The 19,564-nt window shown below is 58.9% G+C and overlaps 1 protein-coding gene across 1 annotated transcript in view; it reads right to left on the reverse strand.

The window, feature by feature from the left end:
* Positions 1–19,564, reverse strand: part of TMPRSS2 (transmembrane serine protease 2) — a 30,972-nt gene continuing 11,408 nt past the window's right edge. Inside the window, exons 3-14 of the mRNA XM_036446834.2 lie at positions 18,816–19,038; positions 16,713–16,799; positions 15,101–15,220; positions 14,069–14,195; positions 12,571–12,681; positions 8,953–8,996; positions 7,827–7,998; positions 6,355–6,530; positions 4,793–4,888; positions 3,751–3,893; positions 2,831–2,983; positions 1–1,276 (exon numbers count right to left, since the gene is read on the reverse strand). Of these exons, the coding sequence (XP_036302727.1) occupies positions 1,265–1,276; positions 2,831–2,983; positions 3,751–3,893; positions 4,793–4,888; positions 6,355–6,530; positions 7,827–7,998; positions 8,953–8,996; positions 12,571–12,681; positions 14,069–14,195; positions 15,101–15,220; positions 16,713–16,799; positions 18,816–19,038 (1,464 nt within the window). The 3' untranslated portion in view covers positions 1–1,264. The remainder of the gene's footprint in view (positions 1,277–2,830; positions 2,984–3,750; positions 3,894–4,792; positions 4,889–6,354; positions 6,531–7,826; positions 7,999–8,952; positions 8,997–12,570; positions 12,682–14,068; positions 14,196–15,100; positions 15,221–16,712; positions 16,800–18,815; positions 19,039–19,564) is intronic.

Consider the following 19,564-nt stretch of genomic DNA (forward strand, 5'->3'; position numbering starts at 1 on the left):
TATTTGGAAAAAGAGCATAATTTATTTGTACAACATTTCACAGTTCAATTTACAGTTAAAAAAAAAAAAAAAGGATACAAAACAAGACAGACGGGGGGTCACATAAATAGGAGGAAAGGAAGAACGGGCGCTCCCCGAGAGGAGCCGGGAGCCTCAGTGCCGCGGGCCTGGGAGACCTCCGGACGCCGATGCCCCGGGAGCCGAGGAGCGAGCATCCTGAGAAGAGCACAACCTGCCCCCCAAGGTCAAGTCCCAGCAGATGGATCCTTCTGTTCCTGGAAACCAGCGTGCTGGCTGCGCACTGGCCTCCCCAGCAGGTCCAGCGGGGCCCCTCCTTCCAGGGGACCCCCAGGGTCCGGGAGGGGCCGCACCCCGAGTCCAAAAGACACCTCTTCTTCGCCGCAAGCGCGTGCTGCTCTTCAGCGAACGCCTTCCCGGAGTGTGAGGCCGGGCGCCGGTGCCGGGAAGGCGGCTCCTCCTGGCCGCGGCTCCCCCTCGGCAAGGCCCACAGGTCCGGGGGCCCGGCATGGCGATGGCCCGGAGCGTCCCCGTGGGGCCTCCGTGCGCACTGAGGTAGCGGTAACGTGGAGACGGTGCGGGCAGACAGCGCCGCTGAATCACACATCCCTGATTTCCCCAGGAACCTCGATTTCCCGTGATTAGTCTTAATGGCTGCAGGCTCCAAGGGCCCTGTCGGCCCTCTCCCTCACAAGAAGAAAAAAGGTCTCCGTGCCCCTTCAAGGGACCATCAAGTCACCCCCCCCCCCCCATGAAGGGCGGGTCCCTGGGTTTCCAGCCACCGCCCGGGGCTGCTCCGAAGTCAGTCAGACCTGGTGAGTGGGAACGCCTGTGGGAAGACGGGCCCCGGCCTTCCCAGCGGCCTCCCTAGCAGAGGCCCAGAGGGAGGCACCCTTCCCACCTCTAACCGTCCACAGCTGAGCGGTCACCAGCCCCAGGGCACCCCCCGGACGGGCTCAGAGGAAGATGCGGGGAGGCAGGCTCCAGCCCTCTGCCCCTTGGCCGGAGACGACACACCCAGCCCGCCCGGGCGGTCACCCCCTTTGGACAGAAGCTCGGGGAGCAGGGCCCGGGGAGGAGCCACCGTGGCCTGATCAGCACTGTGGAGACTGCCAGAGACGGACAAGTTCACGGTTTAATCAAAACGAAAGGACCTCTGCGTCATCGCTCACAAACACCAGCACAGAGAGGGAAAACCAGCCCCTCGCTGCCTCGTCAACCGGCGTCGAGGACAAGGCCGGACGGATCAGCTGTTTGCCTGTTCAAAAGGGGAAAAGAAGAGGTTATTAAAAAAAAAAAAAAAAATATATATATATATATATATATATATATATATATACACATATATATATACACATATATACATACATATATATATATATATATATATATATATATATATATATATATATATATATTGAGGTATTATTGATTTTTTACAGAGAGGAAGGGAGAGGGAGGGAGAGAATCATCCATCAGCCGCCTCCTGCATACCCACTACTGGGGATGTGCCCGCAACCAAGGTGCATGCCCTTGACCGGAATCGAACCTGGGACCCTTGAGTCCGCAGGCGGATGCTCTATCCACCGAGCCAAACCGGTTAGGGCAGAAAGGACGTTATTTCCTTAAGATAAACACAAATAGGAAACTTTTTTCTCACTCTAGGTTGACAAGGCGCGGATACACCTGCTGAGCAAACCTCAGAGGACAAAGGGACGTGGTCTCCGCACGCACGAAGGTCAGGACTGAGCTGACCGTGGCGGCGGGCAGCTGGGCCGAGGACCAGGCGTGCCCGGGCCTGGAGGGAGCGGGGAGCCGGGTGTGTGCGGAAGCAAACCGCTCAGCAGAGCCGGGACCCAGGCCTTGGCTGGGAAACTCGCTCCACACGGCCACAGAGAGACCGGTGTCCAACCGCCTGGCTCCCTGCCCGTGGCCTCTCCTGCACCAGCCTTCCACCCGATGCTCGGGCGCTGAGCCCTGGCCATGCCCTGCACACCGTGCGGTGTGCTCTCTCACAGACCCGGCAGACAGCCCGCCCCTGGGCCTGGCTCCCCTCCACGGGAGCCCCATCTGGACGTCCTGTTCCAGCTCTCGGCCCTCTGCCGGGTGCGGACTGGACAGCCGCTGTGGGCACTAGCAGGTATGAGGCCTCTGGTTTTATTTGGGGGCCACGTCAGACAATGCCCTGGGGTCCTGTCCCCCTCCCCAGACTGGAGACTTGGGAGGACACAACGAGGAACTACGTCTCTCACTGGCAGGGGCCCCGGGATGGAGAGGGACCTGGCCCTCGCCCGGGACCCGGGCAATGCGGGGAAGAGGTCTCCGCTGAGCAGCGGGGTCAGGCCGGGAGTCCCGGGGGCAGGTGGCAGGGAGCCCCTGGGACCTCCTGTTTCACCGCCTCCGTTCTGTGTGCACCGGAGCCCCAGCTGCTCCTCACCCCGGACTGGGGGACCTGCCCGGGGTGCCCTCGATGGCCCAGAAAAGGAGAGGGCACCGTCCCGGCTCCACTGGCTGGTTTGCGTCCCTGTGCTCTCTGCCGGCAGGTGGAGCCAGCTGAGCCGGGACTGTGGTCAGCAGAGCACGGCCCCGGGTGAAGTCAGCCCTGCCGGCTGCTTCGTCCACGCCCCCTGGGCTGCGTGCCAGGGAGGCCCCCAGCAGTGATGGGTGGACACGAAGGCAGGAGGGGGGAGGAATGGGGGGGGGGACGGGACAGTATGGGTGGCCCTCAGCTCCCAACAGCGGGACCACGACTCACAGACACCTGGGCTGTGACACGTGCCCAAGCTCGGAGCCCGGAGGACAGGGAACTCACCTTCATTTGTCGGTAGATCCAGTCTGTAAACATCGTCACGTTCCCGTACACGCCCGGCCTGTTCGCCTTGGCGCAGCCGGACCCCCAGCTCGTGTCCCCGATCAGCCACCAGATGCTGCTTTTCAACGTGACCAGGGGGCCGCCGCTGTCGCCCTGGGGACAAGCACGCACAGAGCAGACGTCAGGCCCCCACCGCCCCCGCCACGGCCTTGCACCGGGGCTGGGCGAATCCGTGGGACTTCCCAGGGGGTGTGAGGGTGTCCTAGCTCTTCCAATAGGTAAGAGCCGTGGTCGGCAAACTGCGGCTCACGAGCCACAGGCGGCTCTTGGGCCCCTTGAGTGTGGCTCCTCCACAAAACACCACGGCCTGGGCGAGTCTATGCTGAAGAAGTGGCGTCAGAAGAAGTTTATGTTTAAAAAATGTGGCTCTCAACCAAAGGACGTATGTGCACACACATGAGCCTAACCAGTGGTCAAGGACAATAGTGGGGTGGAAGCATGAGTGGGGGAGGGGATTGGAATGGGGGGTTGGGGACAAATAGGTGATACCTTAATCAATAAAGAAATTAATAAAAAAAATTAAAAATAATAATAAAATAAAAAATGTGGCTCTCCAAAGAAATTTCAATCGTTGTCCTGTTGCTATTTGGCTCAGCGGACTAATGAGTTTGCCGACCACTGGGCAAGAGTCATAGAATCCCCCAGAGAGACTGCACCCGCGATGCATTTTAGCCTAGACGAGCTCAGAGTTAGTACGTCCACGGGCGTCTGCATCTTAAAGCAGCCCCGTCCTTATTTCTGCTCCGGGGACACGTGGCTCACCTAAACCCCCACCCCAGGGACCTGGAGCCTCCTCTCCCAGCGGGAGGACGGAGCTCACGGGCTCGGTGGGGCGGGCGAGAGCGGGCAGCGGCACACACCTGGCAGGAGTCCACGCTGCCGGCCAGGTAGCCGGCGCACAGCATGGCGGGCGTGACCAGGTTGTTGTAGACGAATCTGCTGTTGCACCGCGCCGGCTCGATGAGGGTCACCCTCGCCGCGTTCAGCACATCTGACGTTTTCCCTGAGACAGAGCGGGTCATGGCCCGTCAGCGCAGCCCGGGCTCCCATGGGAGGGAGGGTCCCTCCTGGAGACAGGCCACGGGGGACAGACAGGCCACGGGGGACGGACAGGAGGCCCTCCCCCCCCCCCCCCTCCCACCTCCCACCCCGCCTCCCGGGGAACTGGGTCACCCCTGCAGCCGGCCGGCCTGCGCTTCCTGCAGCTCTAGGTTTTGTTTGTTTGTTTTTTAAAGGGAGACCTGTGGTTTGTTTGTTTCTTTGTTTGTTTTTTTAAACTATATTTTATTGATTTCTTACAGAGAGGAAGAGAGAGGGACAGAGAATTAGAAACAACGATGAGAGAGAATCATCGACCAGCTGCCTCCTACACGCCCCCTACTGGGGATGTGCCCGCAACCAAGGTACGTGCCCTTGACCGGAATCGAACCCGCGACCTTTCAATCCGCAGGCCGACGCTCTATCCACTGAGCCAAACCGGTTTCAGCAAGGTTTTGGTTTCAGGGGAAAGACTTCCTGGCCCTGCAGCCATAGAAACACACACACATACACACACACACACACACACACACACACCGCCATCTCCTTCCCCTGCACCCCACGTTCCAGAGTCGCCCTCACCATCACTCAGCAACTTCGGTTCATCGGTTCTGCGGGCTCACCCTGCCCCAGTCATCGCTCCCTCTTCTCCGCCGGCCCCCCGCCGGCCAGGAGCTCCTGTCTCCCTCCGTAAGCAAACCGGCTTTTCTGCACCCCACACCCTCCTCCATGCACTGGTCACACTGGTCACACTGAGGCACAGAGCCCGAGCGAACCGCCCATGGCCACCCGCCCCTCCAAGCAGACCCGGGACTGAACCCCGGGCTCCCACCGCATGCCCAGGGGCCGAGCTCGGAGCCTCACCTTTCTCGTAGGTGGCCCCCCAGCCGGAGATCCAGCAGGCCTGCCTGGGCTCCAGCATCAGGCCGGGGTTGGGCAGGCACACCGGCCTCACGTTGTCTGTGTCAGGAGGGAAAAGCGCTGTGAGCACGACTGGTCTGACGTTCCCCGTGTCCCGCGGCGGGCCGTCCTGCCCCAGGACAGTGCGGGTGCCAGTGGGCCCTGGCACCCCGCCTCCTGCCCCCACCGGCGCCCTCCTCCCCACGGGCGGACGCTCGCCTCCCGCAGTTGTGCGACTTACAAGTGGAATGATTGGCTAGCTCTGCTTCAAAACACACACAATTAACTTTCCTTCAAACGAAATCCTCAAGAAACAGAAATGACAAATGCACAGCGTCTCCAAGGGACAGACGGTCAGACAGACAGACAGACTGTGGCAGTTGCCAGTGGCCAGGGGGCTGGCGGGCACTTCTAGCTCCCGGGGGCTGGGCTGGACCCGCCTCCACCTGCGCTGCTTCCTGACTTGAAGGCAAGCCCCTGGAGGGCAGGGGTGTGGTTTTATGTCTTTTCCCCGGGGAAGGGGGAGGGAAGAAGGGGAGAGGGGGCGCTAGGGGGCTCTGGACCCTTGGATGGGCCAGATTGGGGCCCAATTAAGAAGCGAAAGAATAAATGTTGGTTTGTTTTCCTATCCTTTTAAGTTGTTATTACATTAAAGCCGTGGTCGGCAAACTGCGGCTCGAGAGCCACAGGCGGCTCTTTGGCCCCTTGAGGGTGGCTCTTCCACAAAATACCACGGCCTGGGCGAGTGAGCCTATTTGGAAGAAGTGGCGTGAGAAGAAGTTTACGTTTAAAATAACTTGGCTCTCCAAAGGAATTTCAATCGTGGTCCTGTTGGTATGTGGCTCCGTTGACTGATGAGCTGGCCGACCACTGGGTTAAAGCATTTGATTTCCGGAATAACGTGGAGAACGGAAGCATCTTTACAAGCCAGAGGGCAGTTGGCCTCTCGGGCAGTGACGCTGCCCCAAGGGGCGTCTGACGAAGTCCTGGGACCCCTTTGCCTGCACAACGAGGCAGATCCTGGCATCTAGGGTAAGGTGACCAGACGTCCCGCTTTTGGCGGGACAATTCCGATTTCTAACAATTTGTCCCGCGTCCCTGGGGCGTTGTAAAAATTGGGATGCGGGACAAATTGTTAAAAATCGGGACTGTCCCACCAAAAGCGGGACGTCTGGTCACCTTAATCTAGGGGGGCAGGGGCCGGGGTGCTGCTGAGGGCCCACAGTGCACACAGCCCTCCCCCAAGAACCTGCCGGCCCCCAGTGCCCATGGTGCTGGGGTGGAACCCCCTCCCTTTTGGTCAACTTGCCCCCCAGACACGGAGGAGAGTGTGGTGCTCACTGCTTTCCTTCGCCCACACGGCACCTTTCCAGGGGGCCTGGCTTCTGCCGAGCACACACCTGTCAGCCACCCTTCCGCCCCCAACCCCTGCCTCCCCGGACCCAGCCCAGGCTCTCTCTCCAGCCAGCCGCCCCTCCCGCTGGGTCAGGGGCTCACCGCCCGGGCCCGCGGACGGAGGCGCGTACCGTTGAAGGTCAGCGGCGTCTGCAGCTTCATCAGCGCGATGTCGTTGTTCTTGGTCTTGGAGTCGTAGTGCGGGTGGGAGATCACCTTGCCCACGCGGTGCGCGTTTCCGTAGAACATGGCCGACTGCCTCAGGATTCCCGCGAAGGCCATCCAGTTCCGGGGGTGGTTCAGGGGCCTGGCGGGCAGAGGTGAGCACGGCTCAGCATCCCGGAGCCGGCAGCGCGGAACACGCACCCAGCGAGCGGAAGTCCTACGCTGGAGGCACGCTTCCCGCGGTGACAGGGCCACCACAGCCAGGGCGACTGGCGAGCAGGTGTGGGGCCTCCCCAGTCCCCGCCTCGGGCCGGCCCCACCTGCACACCTGCCCGCCTCCTACCCCCCTCTGCCTCCGGGCTGAGTCCTGGGCCCCGGGGCTCCGGCAGTTCCAGCAGCAGCCCCTGGACCCTCCCATTAACGAAAACACTGGGTCTCGGACCTACCTGCCTCTCGGAGGTTTTAAACTTCGCTTCTGGCAGGACCGGGTCTTACCTCCCCTGACGTGCCAGGGCTTTCCTGACACCCAGTAGGTGCTTTATGAATGTGCAGGGACACATTCATAGCCCTCGGCTTTATCTGGGCGTTTCCCACACACCTGCCATGTGTAGACACCTTGCGTGCACCGCCCGAGGCCACACAGCCGAGCCAGGCCCAGCCTCACGCTAAACCGGGAAATATTGTAGCTCTGATGAGTGAGTTTTTCTCCAAAATCGACACGTAAGCAAAAAGGTCCATGTCTAAGCCCTAGCCGGGGTGGCTCAGTGGATAGAGTGTTGGACTTCGAACTGAAGGGTCCCAGGTTCCATTCCAGGCAAGAACACAGGCCCAGGTTGTGGGCTCCACCCCCATTAGGGGGGTGTGCAGGAGGCAGCTGATCAATGATTTTCTCTCATCATTGATGTTTCTCTCTCTCCCTCTCCCTTCCTCTCTGAAATCAATAAAAATATATTAAAAACAATAACAACAACTCTATGTTTAAGGAAAAAAGGGGGAGAGGGGACAGTATCTTCCATAAAAGCTAACGCCATAAATCATCCCTTTGATTTGCCCCTCCCAGCTGGCTGTGTGGGAACCTGTGTGAGGCCACGGGGAACCTCCCGGCAGGGCCGTGTGCGATCTCCGAGTGTGTCTGAGTGTGGCCTCTCCCAGGACGGCCGTCCAGAGACCAGAGCTCCCCCGAGGGCAGCAGAGGCCAGTGGCACCCAGCCCGACCCTGCGTCCTTGCTCCCAGCACCCTGCCCTCAGCGGACGCCCAGTGCACACCTGCTGAGGGGTGGGCGTGGCCACGGGCAGCACGTGCCCTGGCTCATCTGACCCCGCCCCCCCAGGGACGGAGGGGGCGCCATCACAGCCCCGCTTATACACAGGGAAACGGGAGCCTGAAGGGGCCACCTCCCCACCTCCCCGCGCAGGAGCCCGCTCCCCGGGAACGTACTCCTCCACGCAGTGGGCGGCCGTCACGATCCACTCGGGGGTGATGATGGAGCCTCCGCAGACGTGCACGCCCTGCACGTGCAGGCTGACCTGCCAGGGCCAGTCCCCCGGGGCGGCACTGGACCCGCCCACGATCCGGCTCTGCCGGCCCATCTTCGAGTTCACCCCGCACTCTGGAAGCGACAAGCACGACAGAGCAGGCCGGTGAGCAGGATCGGGGCCACCCTGCGCCCGGACCGCACCCGTCCCCAAGGCCCCGCCAGGCTGGCGGAGCGGACGGCGATTCCCACCTCTCTTTCCGGGTTGTTTGGGATCTGGCTTTGGGAGAGCGTGGCCTGGTCCCCTTTAGGGTGGAGGGATGTGGGACACCCCATCACTCTCCATGCACCTCTTAGACTGCCACTGTGACTCCAGACACCCACGTGGGTCCTGGGTGACAAAGGCCCTGGATCTCCTGAGCCCTAGCGCCGTGGTCGGCAAACGGCGGCTCCAGAGCCACATGCGGCTCTTTGGCCCCTTGAGTGTGAAAATTGCTTCCACAAAACACCACGGCCTGGGCGAGTCTATGTTGAAGAAGTGGCGTTAGAAGAAGTTTAAGTTTAAAAAATGTGGCTCTCCAAAGAAATGTCCATCGTTGTCCTGTTGATATTTGGCTCTGGGGACGAATGAGTTTGCCGACCACTGGGCTAGGGGGATTGAATGCTCAGGGCCCACAACCAAAGAACCAAGTGAGGGAGGGATTCCGCCTGATGCTGGTCACCTGCCCACCGGTGCTGGCGGGCCGGAGGGCGGGACGGGCAGCTTGCTCCCTTGGTAACTACAGAAGCTTCTGCCCAGGGGGCTGGGAAGCTGCTGCCAGGCCCCGGGGAACGTCAGCTGAGCTCCAGGACCGAGAGGCGGTAAAGGAACAGGACGGGGCGTCCCTGAGCGGAGCCCAGGGCCGAGCCTTCCCTGCTGCTAAGAGGTTTGTGAGCAGAAGTAACCCAAACACAGCAGGGGCAGCCCCAGGCTTCCCGTTCCACCTCAGGGTGGCTTCAGAGGGGCCCCCTTCTCTCTCCACCCTCCCAGACACAGGGGACCCATGTCCGAAAACACGGGACCAAAAAGGGAAACCAAGGCCCACTTACCTATACAGCGTAAGGAAACCACCGTTTTTGAAGAACAGACGTCGCTACGAAAGAAGAAAGACAATGGTGGTCACACAGATGAGCCATTCGACTCTCACAACGCTCAGAATGTTCTCCCGCATTCTCACTCCCCTGCCTCCCCAGACGTGGGGTGGAGTCCGTGACCAAAGCTTGGATCAGGAAAGTATTATACATCCATTCAGAGGGCAGTGGTAAAGAGCAGACACCAAGAGTGGGTCAAACCGGTCAAACCCATAGTGGCTGTGTGACCTTGAGCAAGTTACGTAATCCCTGCACCTCGGTTTCCCCATCTGCAGAATGGGCTAATCACAGCACAGGATGGCTTCAAGGGCAAGCTCGCAGCAGCAACACGGGCCCATTATGTCTATTCTGGGATTTTATTTATTATTATTATTTTTTTATATTTTTTTTATTGGTTTTGAACAGAGAGGAAGGGAGAGAGATAGAGAGTTAGAAACATCCATGAGAGAGAGTCATCGATCAGCTGCCTCTTGCACACCCCCTATTGGGGATATGCCCGCAACCAAGGTACATGCCCTTGACCGGAATTGAACCCGGGACCTTTCAGTCTCCAAGCTGACGCTCTATCCATTGAGCCAAACCGGTTTCGGCTATTCTGGGATTTTAAATCAGCCTCTACTTTTAAACTAAGGGGGCCATTTGTAAACTTTGGTTTCCTATGACTGCTTCACATTCATCACACAGAAAACAATACAAGCCATTATTTGTCTGGGAGCAGAAAAAAAAACAACAACAACCAAGAGTTACTGCTTTGGAAGGTAAACATTTGAGGTTACAGGTGGAAAAAAGGTAACCGAAGCGTCCTGGTGTATAGCGAATGTTCCTCCTAAATGCTGGGGAGGAGAGAGGCGGCCTCGACATCCGGGCATTCACAGCTGGCCACGGCCCACGACACCCCCCTTCTAGGAAAAACGTGCCAAGATGCCAATCCAAGAATCACCCTCGGCTCCTGCCGGCGTCCAATCCAGAGCAAACCTCTGCTCCTTTGAATCTTCCCCAAAATGACCCAACACGAGCCTAAACCCTGTAAGCCGCTTTCAACACCTTCCTGCCCACACGACTCATGTGCCAAGGGCGACGGCGTGTCCTCGCCGTCCTGGCTGAGGGACACCGGCAAGGCCGAGAAGCCCATTCCCAAGGAAAGGTGTTTTCTAAGAATCGAACCCCCGCTGTGCAGCCATCAGCCTCCGGCTTGCTGCGGCCATTCCGGACCCCACTAGCGGCTCAGACGTAAGACCGACAACGTAAGAAATGCCCAAACCTGCACGGGTGTTTTTATGAGTATGTTGGAGCCAAACTGGCAACAATTGCGGGGAAACAAAATCGCAATGGATTTTGCTTATTTTATATATCGCAGCCAAAGGAGGAGACATAGCGGTTACAGGAAATCCATTGGTGATGGGTTACGGAGGCGGGAGAAAGCAAAGTGAGGAAACATCTGGGATTGGATAAGAAGTGAAATGATGGACAGAAAAAAACGTGCCGAGATGTCAACCCAAGAATCACCCTCGGCTCCTGCCAGCGTCCAATCCAGAGCAAGCCCCTGCTCCTTGAAGAGCAGACACCGAAAGTGGGTCAAACCCCAGCCAGGTGACCTGGAGCAAGTTACGTAACCTCTGTGCCTCGGTTTCCCCACCTGCAGAATGGGCTAATAACAGCACCAACTCATAGGATGGCTTTGAGGGTAAGCATGCACCTTCTGATGATCAATGCTTCTCCTACAGAGGTGTGTGCAGGAGAGTTAACAGTCAGCGATTAACATGGTACAACAATGAGGGGGCTGTGGCTTCCACTCCGACTGTGCTTTGAGGGGGAGGGGGAGGAAATTACTTAGCTATTCCAAAGGTAGGTTATCAATTATGTTATTACAGATGCAAAAAAGACAACAGGCTCCGAGAAGGCCAAGACTGACCTTTGTTAAAGAAGAATACCGGCCTAGGCCGTGACTACCACCACGGCTCAGTTTTGGTTAGGAAGTTTTCAGTCCCCACATCCTATGTGGTTACGTCCAGTCTGAGTTTGCAAGGCCACCACGCAGGCCTCCCCTGAGCTCCTGGGGTGTAGTGTGCGACCCCTTTTTCGTCCACAATAACAAAGGGCAGCTTCTGAGAGCAGAAGCGAAGTCCTCCCACACACCCCCCCACACCCCCAACGCAGAGACCCCGAGAGCCAGGTCAATGCCTCTCTCCCCCCTCCGAGGCCTTGGTCCTCCTGAGCTCCAGGGCTCAGAGGTGAGGTGGCAGCTTCCGCCTTCCCTCGGCCCCATTAGCCCCGGCCTCGGTCACCCAGGGGCACAGCCGGCACTCGGCACGAACCAAGGCACAGGCAGCTGTGTTTGGCTTCCCCGGTGGGCCGACCGCAGCCCGCTGTTTGGACGGGCACACCTGGCCGGCCCAGCCTGCCTCTGGGGCGCACCCTGCCCCATTCCCAGGGACAGCCGGGCTCCAGAGGAAGTCGGATCCCAAACACCTCAGCCATTGGCCACCAGGAATGCAAACCTGCTTCCGGCCTCCCACTCCCGGACAGAGGGACAGCGTGATTAACCCAGCCTTCCCTGGCCTGCGGGAGGCGGCTGGCAACACCTGGGCCAAGAGAGGACCTGGCAGCTGGGGGAAGCTTTTCACAAAGGACTCTGTGTCTCTTTAAAGAGCACCAGACAATGACCCACCTGGGGACACTGTCAACGTTTTAAATGCACGCCAAGCTCCGCCCACCCCTCCCCCACCTTCCTACCCAGCTAAGCCACTGGTCGGCAAACTGCGGCTCATGAGCCACATGCAGCTCTTTGGCCCGTTGAGTGTGGCTCTTCCACAAAATACCAGTGCGGGCACCCACATACAGCGCGATTAAAACTTCGTGGCCCAGGAGCAGAAGTCGGTTTTCGGCTCTCAAAAGAAATGTCCATCACTGTGCTGTTGATATTTGGCTCTGTTGACTAATGAGTTTGCCAACAATTGTGCTAAGCTGTTGACCATGTGACCCGGGATCATGTGACCTGGTGTTTGGGTTCATTACCACCCACAGGGCACACTGTGACCCACCCAGGGCTGCCAGTCAGCCTGGCGGTACAGGAAATGATGGCTGAAGGGGGGTGCTGCCGGGCCCTCCCAGGGCAGCCTGTGACCCCAGGAGTGGGGCTGGGACTGACCATCCGGCTGCCTGGGGCTGCGGGGGTTCCGGGAAGCAGGACGTCAGCGCTAAAACCAGCCAGATGCCAGGCAAGCAGGGCCAGCCACCCTGCAGGGACCCAAGGCGCTCTCTTTGTTTCTAGAGACCTCCCCTGACAGCTCTAATATCCAGATGGTGAGGAAACGAGTGTGGACTCTCAGCTTTGCAATGCCATCTGATGGCGCCGAGGGCATAGGGCACAGCCACACGGCACATAAACCTTCCCCAGAACGAAGCCAGAGCTGCTCGGGGCAGGGGGTCCTGCCCGGCGCCCATGCTCCCCGCAATGAGAATCAGCCCAGCCCGCGATGGCAGCTCAGAAGTGAGACCCGGGCCGGTGTGGCCCCTGACGCCCCCGCCCTGGTTCTCATGCTGCCCGGCTCAGGGCGGAGCGGCCGCCGCCCTTACCTGTGGTACAGCTTCTTGTAGAGGTCGGTGCTGCCGGCGCTGGTGTTCAGCTTCATGAAGCTGGTGGCCCCGCTGTCGTCCGCTATGCCCTGGCTGGAGTAAAAGCTGTTCCTGGAAAAGACAGAGCGTCGCACTCAAAGGGATGGTTAGGCCGCCAGCGGTTACAAACACCGTGCTAACACGCCCCCCGGCATGACACTGAGATGACAAGGGCCGCCTCAACACGTCGGAAAACAGCCTCACACACTGCCCCGGGGATCGGCGTGAGCTTCTCTGGACCCGGTAACCTGAAGGTCGTTGGTGTTTGTAATCTAGTTTGGGTTAGGCTCGTGGTTGGCAAACTGCGGCTCAACAGCCACAATGCGGCTCTTTGGCCCCTTGAGGGTGGCTCTTCCACAAAATACCACGGCCTGGGCGAGTCTATTTTGAAGTGGCGTTAGGAGAAGTTTAAGTTTAAAAAAATGTGGCTCTCGCTCTAGCCGGTTTGGCTCAGTAGATAGAGCGTCAGCCTGCGGACTGAAGGGTCCCAGGTTCGATTCCGGTCAAGGGTAGGTATGTACTTTGGTTGCGGGCACATCCCCAGTAGGGAGTGTGCAGGAGGCAGCTGATCAATGTTTCTAACTTTCTATCCCTCTCCCTTCCTTTCTGTAAAAAATCAATAAAATATATTTGTTAAAAAAAATGTGGCTCTCAAAAGAAATGTCAATCGTTGTACTGTTGATATTTGGCTCTGTGGACTGAGTTTGCCGACCCCTGGGTTAGGCCAAAGACACGAGAAGGGATGCGTACGTGCATGCGGCCTAACAAAATTTACGGAAGCTAAAATGCCCGTTAGACACACATTCACCCAGGCCCCGGGCCGTGACGGGGGCTTCGCCATGCCCTCAGCCCTGCAGCGGGGATGGCACGGGAGCATGTCATTAGCGAAGCTGCCAAGGTTTCTATCACGTGGTGGCTCACTCTGAAACCTGCCACCCAGAAAACCCCCTGGAATGCCACAGACGCCTCCCGGGGACCCCCACACACGGGACAGTGGCAATCAAACCACACAGCCGTGGCTCAAGGAGGCAGGGGCTGCCCAGCATTTCCCTGGGGGCTCTGAGAACCCTGGCTGGGACTCCCCTTCTCCTCTCCCTCCTTCCCTGGGGCTGTGTTCTCTCTCGTCTATATCTGGGGATCAGTGCTCCCACACTCAGTGGCCTTCACTGCCGCCCACGTGCATGCCCTGAAGGGCGTGCAGGGTCTGCTCTTGCTGACCTTCCCCATCCAGCCTTCCCCATGCACCCCAGCCCCAGCCCTGGGGACCTCAGCTCAGCACGGTCCTGAGTCACCAGGAGCAGATGGAGGTCAGGGCAGGGCTGGGTGGCCGCAGACAGACAGACGGAGGGGAGCAGGGGTGCTGTGGTGGGCAGCGGTGCCGCCTGCTGGCACGCCCAGGGAGGGGCGGCGAGAACCATGGTGCCCAGCGCCAGCCGTGAGGCCAGGGCCCCGAACTCACCGGTAGCCCATGTCCTGGCACGCTGCCCGCCCGTAGCTCTCGCTCCAGTCGTCGTGGCACACGGGGTGCCAGGACTTCCTCTGGGACGAGTACACCTGCAGGATGAAGTTGGGGCCGTAGAGGCGCACTGCAGAGAGAGAGAGAGAGAGAGAGAGAGAGAGAGAGAGAGGCCCATGAGGCTCAGGCAATCGTCCCGGCTGCGCTGGCCCCGCCCTTCCCCGAACTCCGAGATTCAAGAAGGCAGTTCCTCTCCACGAGGGATCCGCCACCTGCCAGTGCAAATCCTCCCCGGGGGAGCTCCGGGCAGAGGCCTTCACCTGTGGACACAGGTAACCATGTGGCGGCTGAGGCCAGCGGGGCCCAGGCATGTGAGTATGTGTACACGCATGGTGAGTCTACATGGAAGCGAGGCCGAGCAAGAAGGGACGCTTGCGAGGAGGCCAGGCGGCAGGAGGATGACCAGGATGCCCACTCTTTCCTGGCGTGCACCGCGTGAAGCGTGACCGGCTCAGAGGGCCAGCCTTGACTCTGGGTTGGGTACCAGTGACGTTAGCCCAGCTTCGGGAGCCGGGCCTCACTGCCCTCTCGCAGCCACAAACACAGTGCGCTCAGCTCCACACTGCGCACAGCTGCTCACTTTTCCTGCCGTGTGGCAGGTGGGAGTGGGTGTGCCCCGTCACGGGGACTGACCCTGTCATGTCCCTCCCTCCGCTGTGCGATGCAGAGTGAGGAGCACACCCCCTTGGAGCCTGTCTCCTCATCTGAAAATCGGGGTTAACCCAAGGCCCCAGGTAGGGACTCATGATGTAATGGACATGGCCTGCAGCCATCATGCCCTGGCCACGGTGGACCCTGGCCACGGTGGACCTGGCCACAGTGGACCTGGCCACGGTGGACCTGGCCACGATGGACCCCGGCCACGGTGGACCCTGGCCACGGTGGACCTGGCCACGGTGGACCTGGCCACGGTGGACCCCGGCCACGGTGGACCCCTGGTGCCCAGTCCCCAGCCACGTGCAGCTTCCCACTCACCGCACTGGTTCTCGTCCTCCCCACTGGGACAGTGCAGGATCCCGTCACACCAGAGGGAGGCGCTGACACAGGTCCCCGAGGAGCCACACTCCATCCCGGACACCAGGCACCTGTTCTCCGCTAGCAGAGGGACGGGAGGGGGACACCCGTCAGGCTCAGGAGCCAGGGAGCCTGCCTCTCGCCCACCAGAGTGTCACCCGCCCCACGCAGCGAAGGGGAAGAACCGGCCCCCCCTCATTTAATCAGGAGGGGGTGTCCTAGCTGCTCACAGCAAAGAGCACAGCACAGCCTGCAGCCCAGGCCGGGCAGCTCCGTAGGTGAGAGCGTCGTCCTGCTTAGCCACGGCTGCAGGTTCGATCCCCAGCCAGGGCACATGCAGGAGTCAGGCAATGAATGCATAAATGAGTGGAACAACAAATTGATATTTCTTTTTCTTTCTCAAACAAAAGGATAAAAAATTAAAACAAAAACAAACAAACAAAAAAAAAAACACAACAAGCTGAAACCAGTTTGGCTCAGTGGATAGAATGTCGGCCTGCTGACTCAAAGGTCCCGGGTTCAATTCCGGTCAAGGGCATGTACCTTGGTTGTGGGCACATCCCCAGTTGGGGGTGTGCAGGAGGCGGCTGGTCGATGTTTCTGACTCTCTACCCCTCTCCCTTCCTCTCTGAAAAAATCAATAAAATATATATTTTTTAAAATCCTTAAAGGAAGGAAGGAAGGGAGGGAGGGAGGGAGGAAGGAAGGAAGGAAGGAAGGAAGGAAGGAAGGAAGGAAGGAAGGAAGGAAGGAAGGAAGGAAAGAAAGGAAACAGGGCTGCAGGCCAGCAAAGCAGAACGCTAGTGACGCTCCTCTCACGGCTGGAGGAATGGCTCTGGCCTTGGGTTTGGGTTTGGGCAGGCTCCACGCCCTCTCTCCCCACAGGTGACTCCCCGGGCCCTCGGCTGCTGGGACAGGCCTGGGGGCAGGAGGAGGACAGGCTGGCCCCAAGGTGGGCCCCGGGGCGGGGAGCCTGCGTGCAGGGTGCCAGGTGGCACCTGGTGCCCGAGCCGCTGGGTAAACGTGGAATGTCAACACCACGGAAACGGCACGGGGCTGTGACCTCCTCAGATTAGGAGGAAGCACGCAACCCAGACCAGGAGGCTGCCTGCTTCCAAAAGTGGGTATCCATGCATCGCCCGGCTGGACGGAAGCAAAGAGAAGCAGCTCGCTGTGTAAGAGGGAAACTCCAGGAGGGGCTGAGGGGAGCCCTGACCCAGAGAGCAGGGCCACAGCACCCAGCCCCAGCCCCAGCCCTAGCCCCAGCCCCGCACCCAGCGCCCCAGCACCCAGGGCCAGCCCCAGCCCTAGCCCCAGCCCCAGCGCCAGCGCCAGCACCCAGGGACAGCTCCAGCACCTAGGCCCAGCCCCAGTCCCCAGCACCCAGGGCCAGCCCCAACCTCAGCACCCAGCCCCAGCGCCAGCAGAGCACCCAGTGCCAACACCAGCCCTCAGCACCCAGCGCCAGCCGAGCACCCAGCACCCAGCCCCCAGCCCCAGCGCCAGCAGAGCACCCAGCGCCTGGCCTCAATCGCGCCCTCTCCGGCCGCGTTGGGGGCAGCTCCCCACTTACTGAACCTCCAGAGCAGGAGTGCGGCCGCCACCGCGCCGGCGAGCACGGCCAGCAGGGCAACGGCGATGCACAGCACCTTCTTCGTCTCTGAGAAGAGAACAGGCGCACGGTTCATTAAGGAGGCGTTTTTAATTCAGGCTCTTAAATGTTATCCATTACCTTTATAACATCACACATCGGGAAATAGTGCATCGGGCACTTAACAATGTGACCTTTAAAAGCATATCCTGGGAGGTCTTCCTTGGTCCCCAGCACTAAACATATGCTGGAGCAGAAAGCATGATGTGAAGCAGGGGTGGGGCGTCCGCCCACGGCCTTATAAGACCCCCGAAACCATTGCTCTGGCCCTGCCAAGCCCCCCCCACCCCCCCGACTGGAAATTCAATAATCCTAGGAGTTTTTCTCACAGGGGAAGGCAGCCAATGAATGATTCTCTCTCCTCACTGATGTTTCTGTCTCTCTCCCTCTCCCTCTCCCTCTCCCTCTCTGAAATAAAAAAATAGCCCTGACCGGTTTGGCTCAGTGGATAGAGCGTTGGCCTACTGACTGAAAGGTCCCAGATTTGATTCCGGTCAAGGGCATGTACTTTGGTGGCAGGCACATCTCCGGTAGGGGGTATGCAGGGGGCAGCTGATCGATGTTTCTCTCCCATCGATGTTTCTAACTCTCTATCCCTCTTCCTTCCTCTCTATAAAAAAAAAAAATCCATAAACTATATTTTAAAAATTAATTAAAAAAAAAATCCATAAACATATATATATAAATATATATATAAAAAAATATATATATATATTTTTTAAGACTTTGGAAAAGGAAACCAATGCTCTCTAGTCAAAACTGTAGGTCAGGGTGTAAGCCAGAAGTTGTGCAAAGGTTCCCGGACGGGGCCACACCCCACCCCACCATTCCTAGGGGAGCTTTGGTGGGAAGGAAGGTGGAGGTGGAGGGGAGGGTGGCAGTCCCTCCGACCCCCTCATTTATTCAGGAGGACACCCGGCTGGGGGGGAGGGGTGGTGTGGGGAGACCCGGTGCACCCAGAGGCACACATCAGCGCTTCTGGAAGTCAGCCAGGCCAGTGCAGCTCTGGAGCGGAGGCGGGAGCTGACCCACTGGAGGAGGGCGCAAGGCCACGCCTCTCGCGTTTTGTTTTGTTACCACATTCTGCGCATTCCACAGCCTGCTCTCAAACCTGTGAACTGGGACCGGCTTAGGATCACCTGGGAGCCTGGGGGCCACCCGAGATCTCATCGCCATGCAGATGGGCAGAGGGAGGCCTGGCTGTGAGGCCAAGTGCCACCCTGCCACCTTATCACCGCGCTGCCCACAGGGATTACGTCTCGGGCAGGCAGAGTGGAGCGAGAGAGGCCGCTCTCTCTGGGTAAATTCCAAACGGCCAGTCCTCCCCATTGGCTGAGGATAAGCATTTCCCTTGGGCGACTTCCATGTGTGTCATTTTATCTAAGAAAAACACCGCTTGCCCGGCGAGCGATGGAATATTAAGCTGGGCAGGCTCGGCCTCCCAAGTGTGCGGCGGGCATGCTGCCCGGCTCTCGCCGGGAGCATGCGGGCAGGACAGCCCTGGCCATACCTTGGGTGGACAAGGGCTTTGGAACCAGTGTCTGCTCGGTCCAGAGTGCTGTGTGCAGCTGTAGGTGCTGCTGAGTGTGATTCTAACTGACTGCCCCTTTACCTTCACCGCCATCCACTCAGTCTATTGTGGACTCAGCCCTCCTGTGTGTGGTGTCAGCTGCCTGCACCACAGGCTTGTTGACCCTCATTCTCCAAAACCTAACCTGTCAGGTGTGTACACATGGCGCTTCAATGGGAAATACCAACTGGTGGCTGTTGCTCAAGCAAACACAGTCATTGAGTCCAAGAATATCCCGTGTACTCTGAGAGGCTTGGGGCCGGAAGGTGACACCTGGCAGCTGAAGGGCAGGGCGAAGGGCAGGGCGAAGCGGGAGGGGAAAGGCCTGTTACCCAGCCCAGCCCCCAGCCGAGGAGAGATGGCCACGGAGCTGAAGGGAGCAGAGAGCCCACTGGAGAAGGCCGACCCCACACGTGGGTTCCCGGATAGGAAATGCATGCAAAACAGGTTCCTACTTGAGGTGCACAGTCTCCTCGATGGGGACTTGGGCTGCGTGCGGACGGCGGGTGTGGAGGTGTTCGTCAGGACCCTGGGGGTGTACTGGGGCACGGTGGGCGGGTAGTAGGGAGCTGGATACACCGTGTAGGCACTGGGGTCCACAGGGGGCCGTGGCGGGTACAGGTTTTCGGGCTGGTACCCATGGTTTTCATAGTAAGGTGCAACACTTGGTGGTAATCCCTAAACAACAAAAAAAAAGGAAGATGAATAATATGCAACCCTGATGACCCTAATTATGCCAAAAGCCAAACTTACCTAGGATAAAGGCTAACCAAGTTTTCAATTAATATTCATTTCTTTATTGAGGTACTACAGCCTGGTGCATGAAATTTGTGCACGGGAGGAGGGGGGCGTCTCTCAGCCTGGCCTGCACCGTCTCCAATCTGGGACCCCTTGAGGGATGTCCGACTGCCAGTTTAGGATTCATCCCGCAGGGGCCTTAACTGGCAGTCAGATATCCCCCTTGTAAAAAAAAAAAAAGAAAGAAAGAAAAAGATATCCCCCTTGTAATCCAGGACTGTTGGCTCCTAACTGCTCGCCTGCCTGCCTAACTGGTCTCCTGCCAGCCTGGTCACCTCCTAACTGCTCCCTTGCTGGCCTGGTTGCCCCCTAACTGCTCCCCTGCAGACCTGATCGCCCCCTAACTTGCCCCCTGCTGGCCTGGTCACCCCATAACTGCTCCCCTGCTGGCCTGGTTGCCCCCTAA

The sequence above is a fragment of the Pipistrellus kuhlii genome, unplaced genomic scaffold (genome assembly GCF_014108245.1).
Source record: "Pipistrellus kuhlii isolate mPipKuh1 unplaced genomic scaffold, mPipKuh1.p scaffold_m20_p_2, whole genome shotgun sequence".
In the NCBI taxonomy this organism is placed as follows: domain Eukaryota; kingdom Metazoa; phylum Chordata; class Mammalia; order Chiroptera; family Vespertilionidae; genus Pipistrellus; species Pipistrellus kuhlii.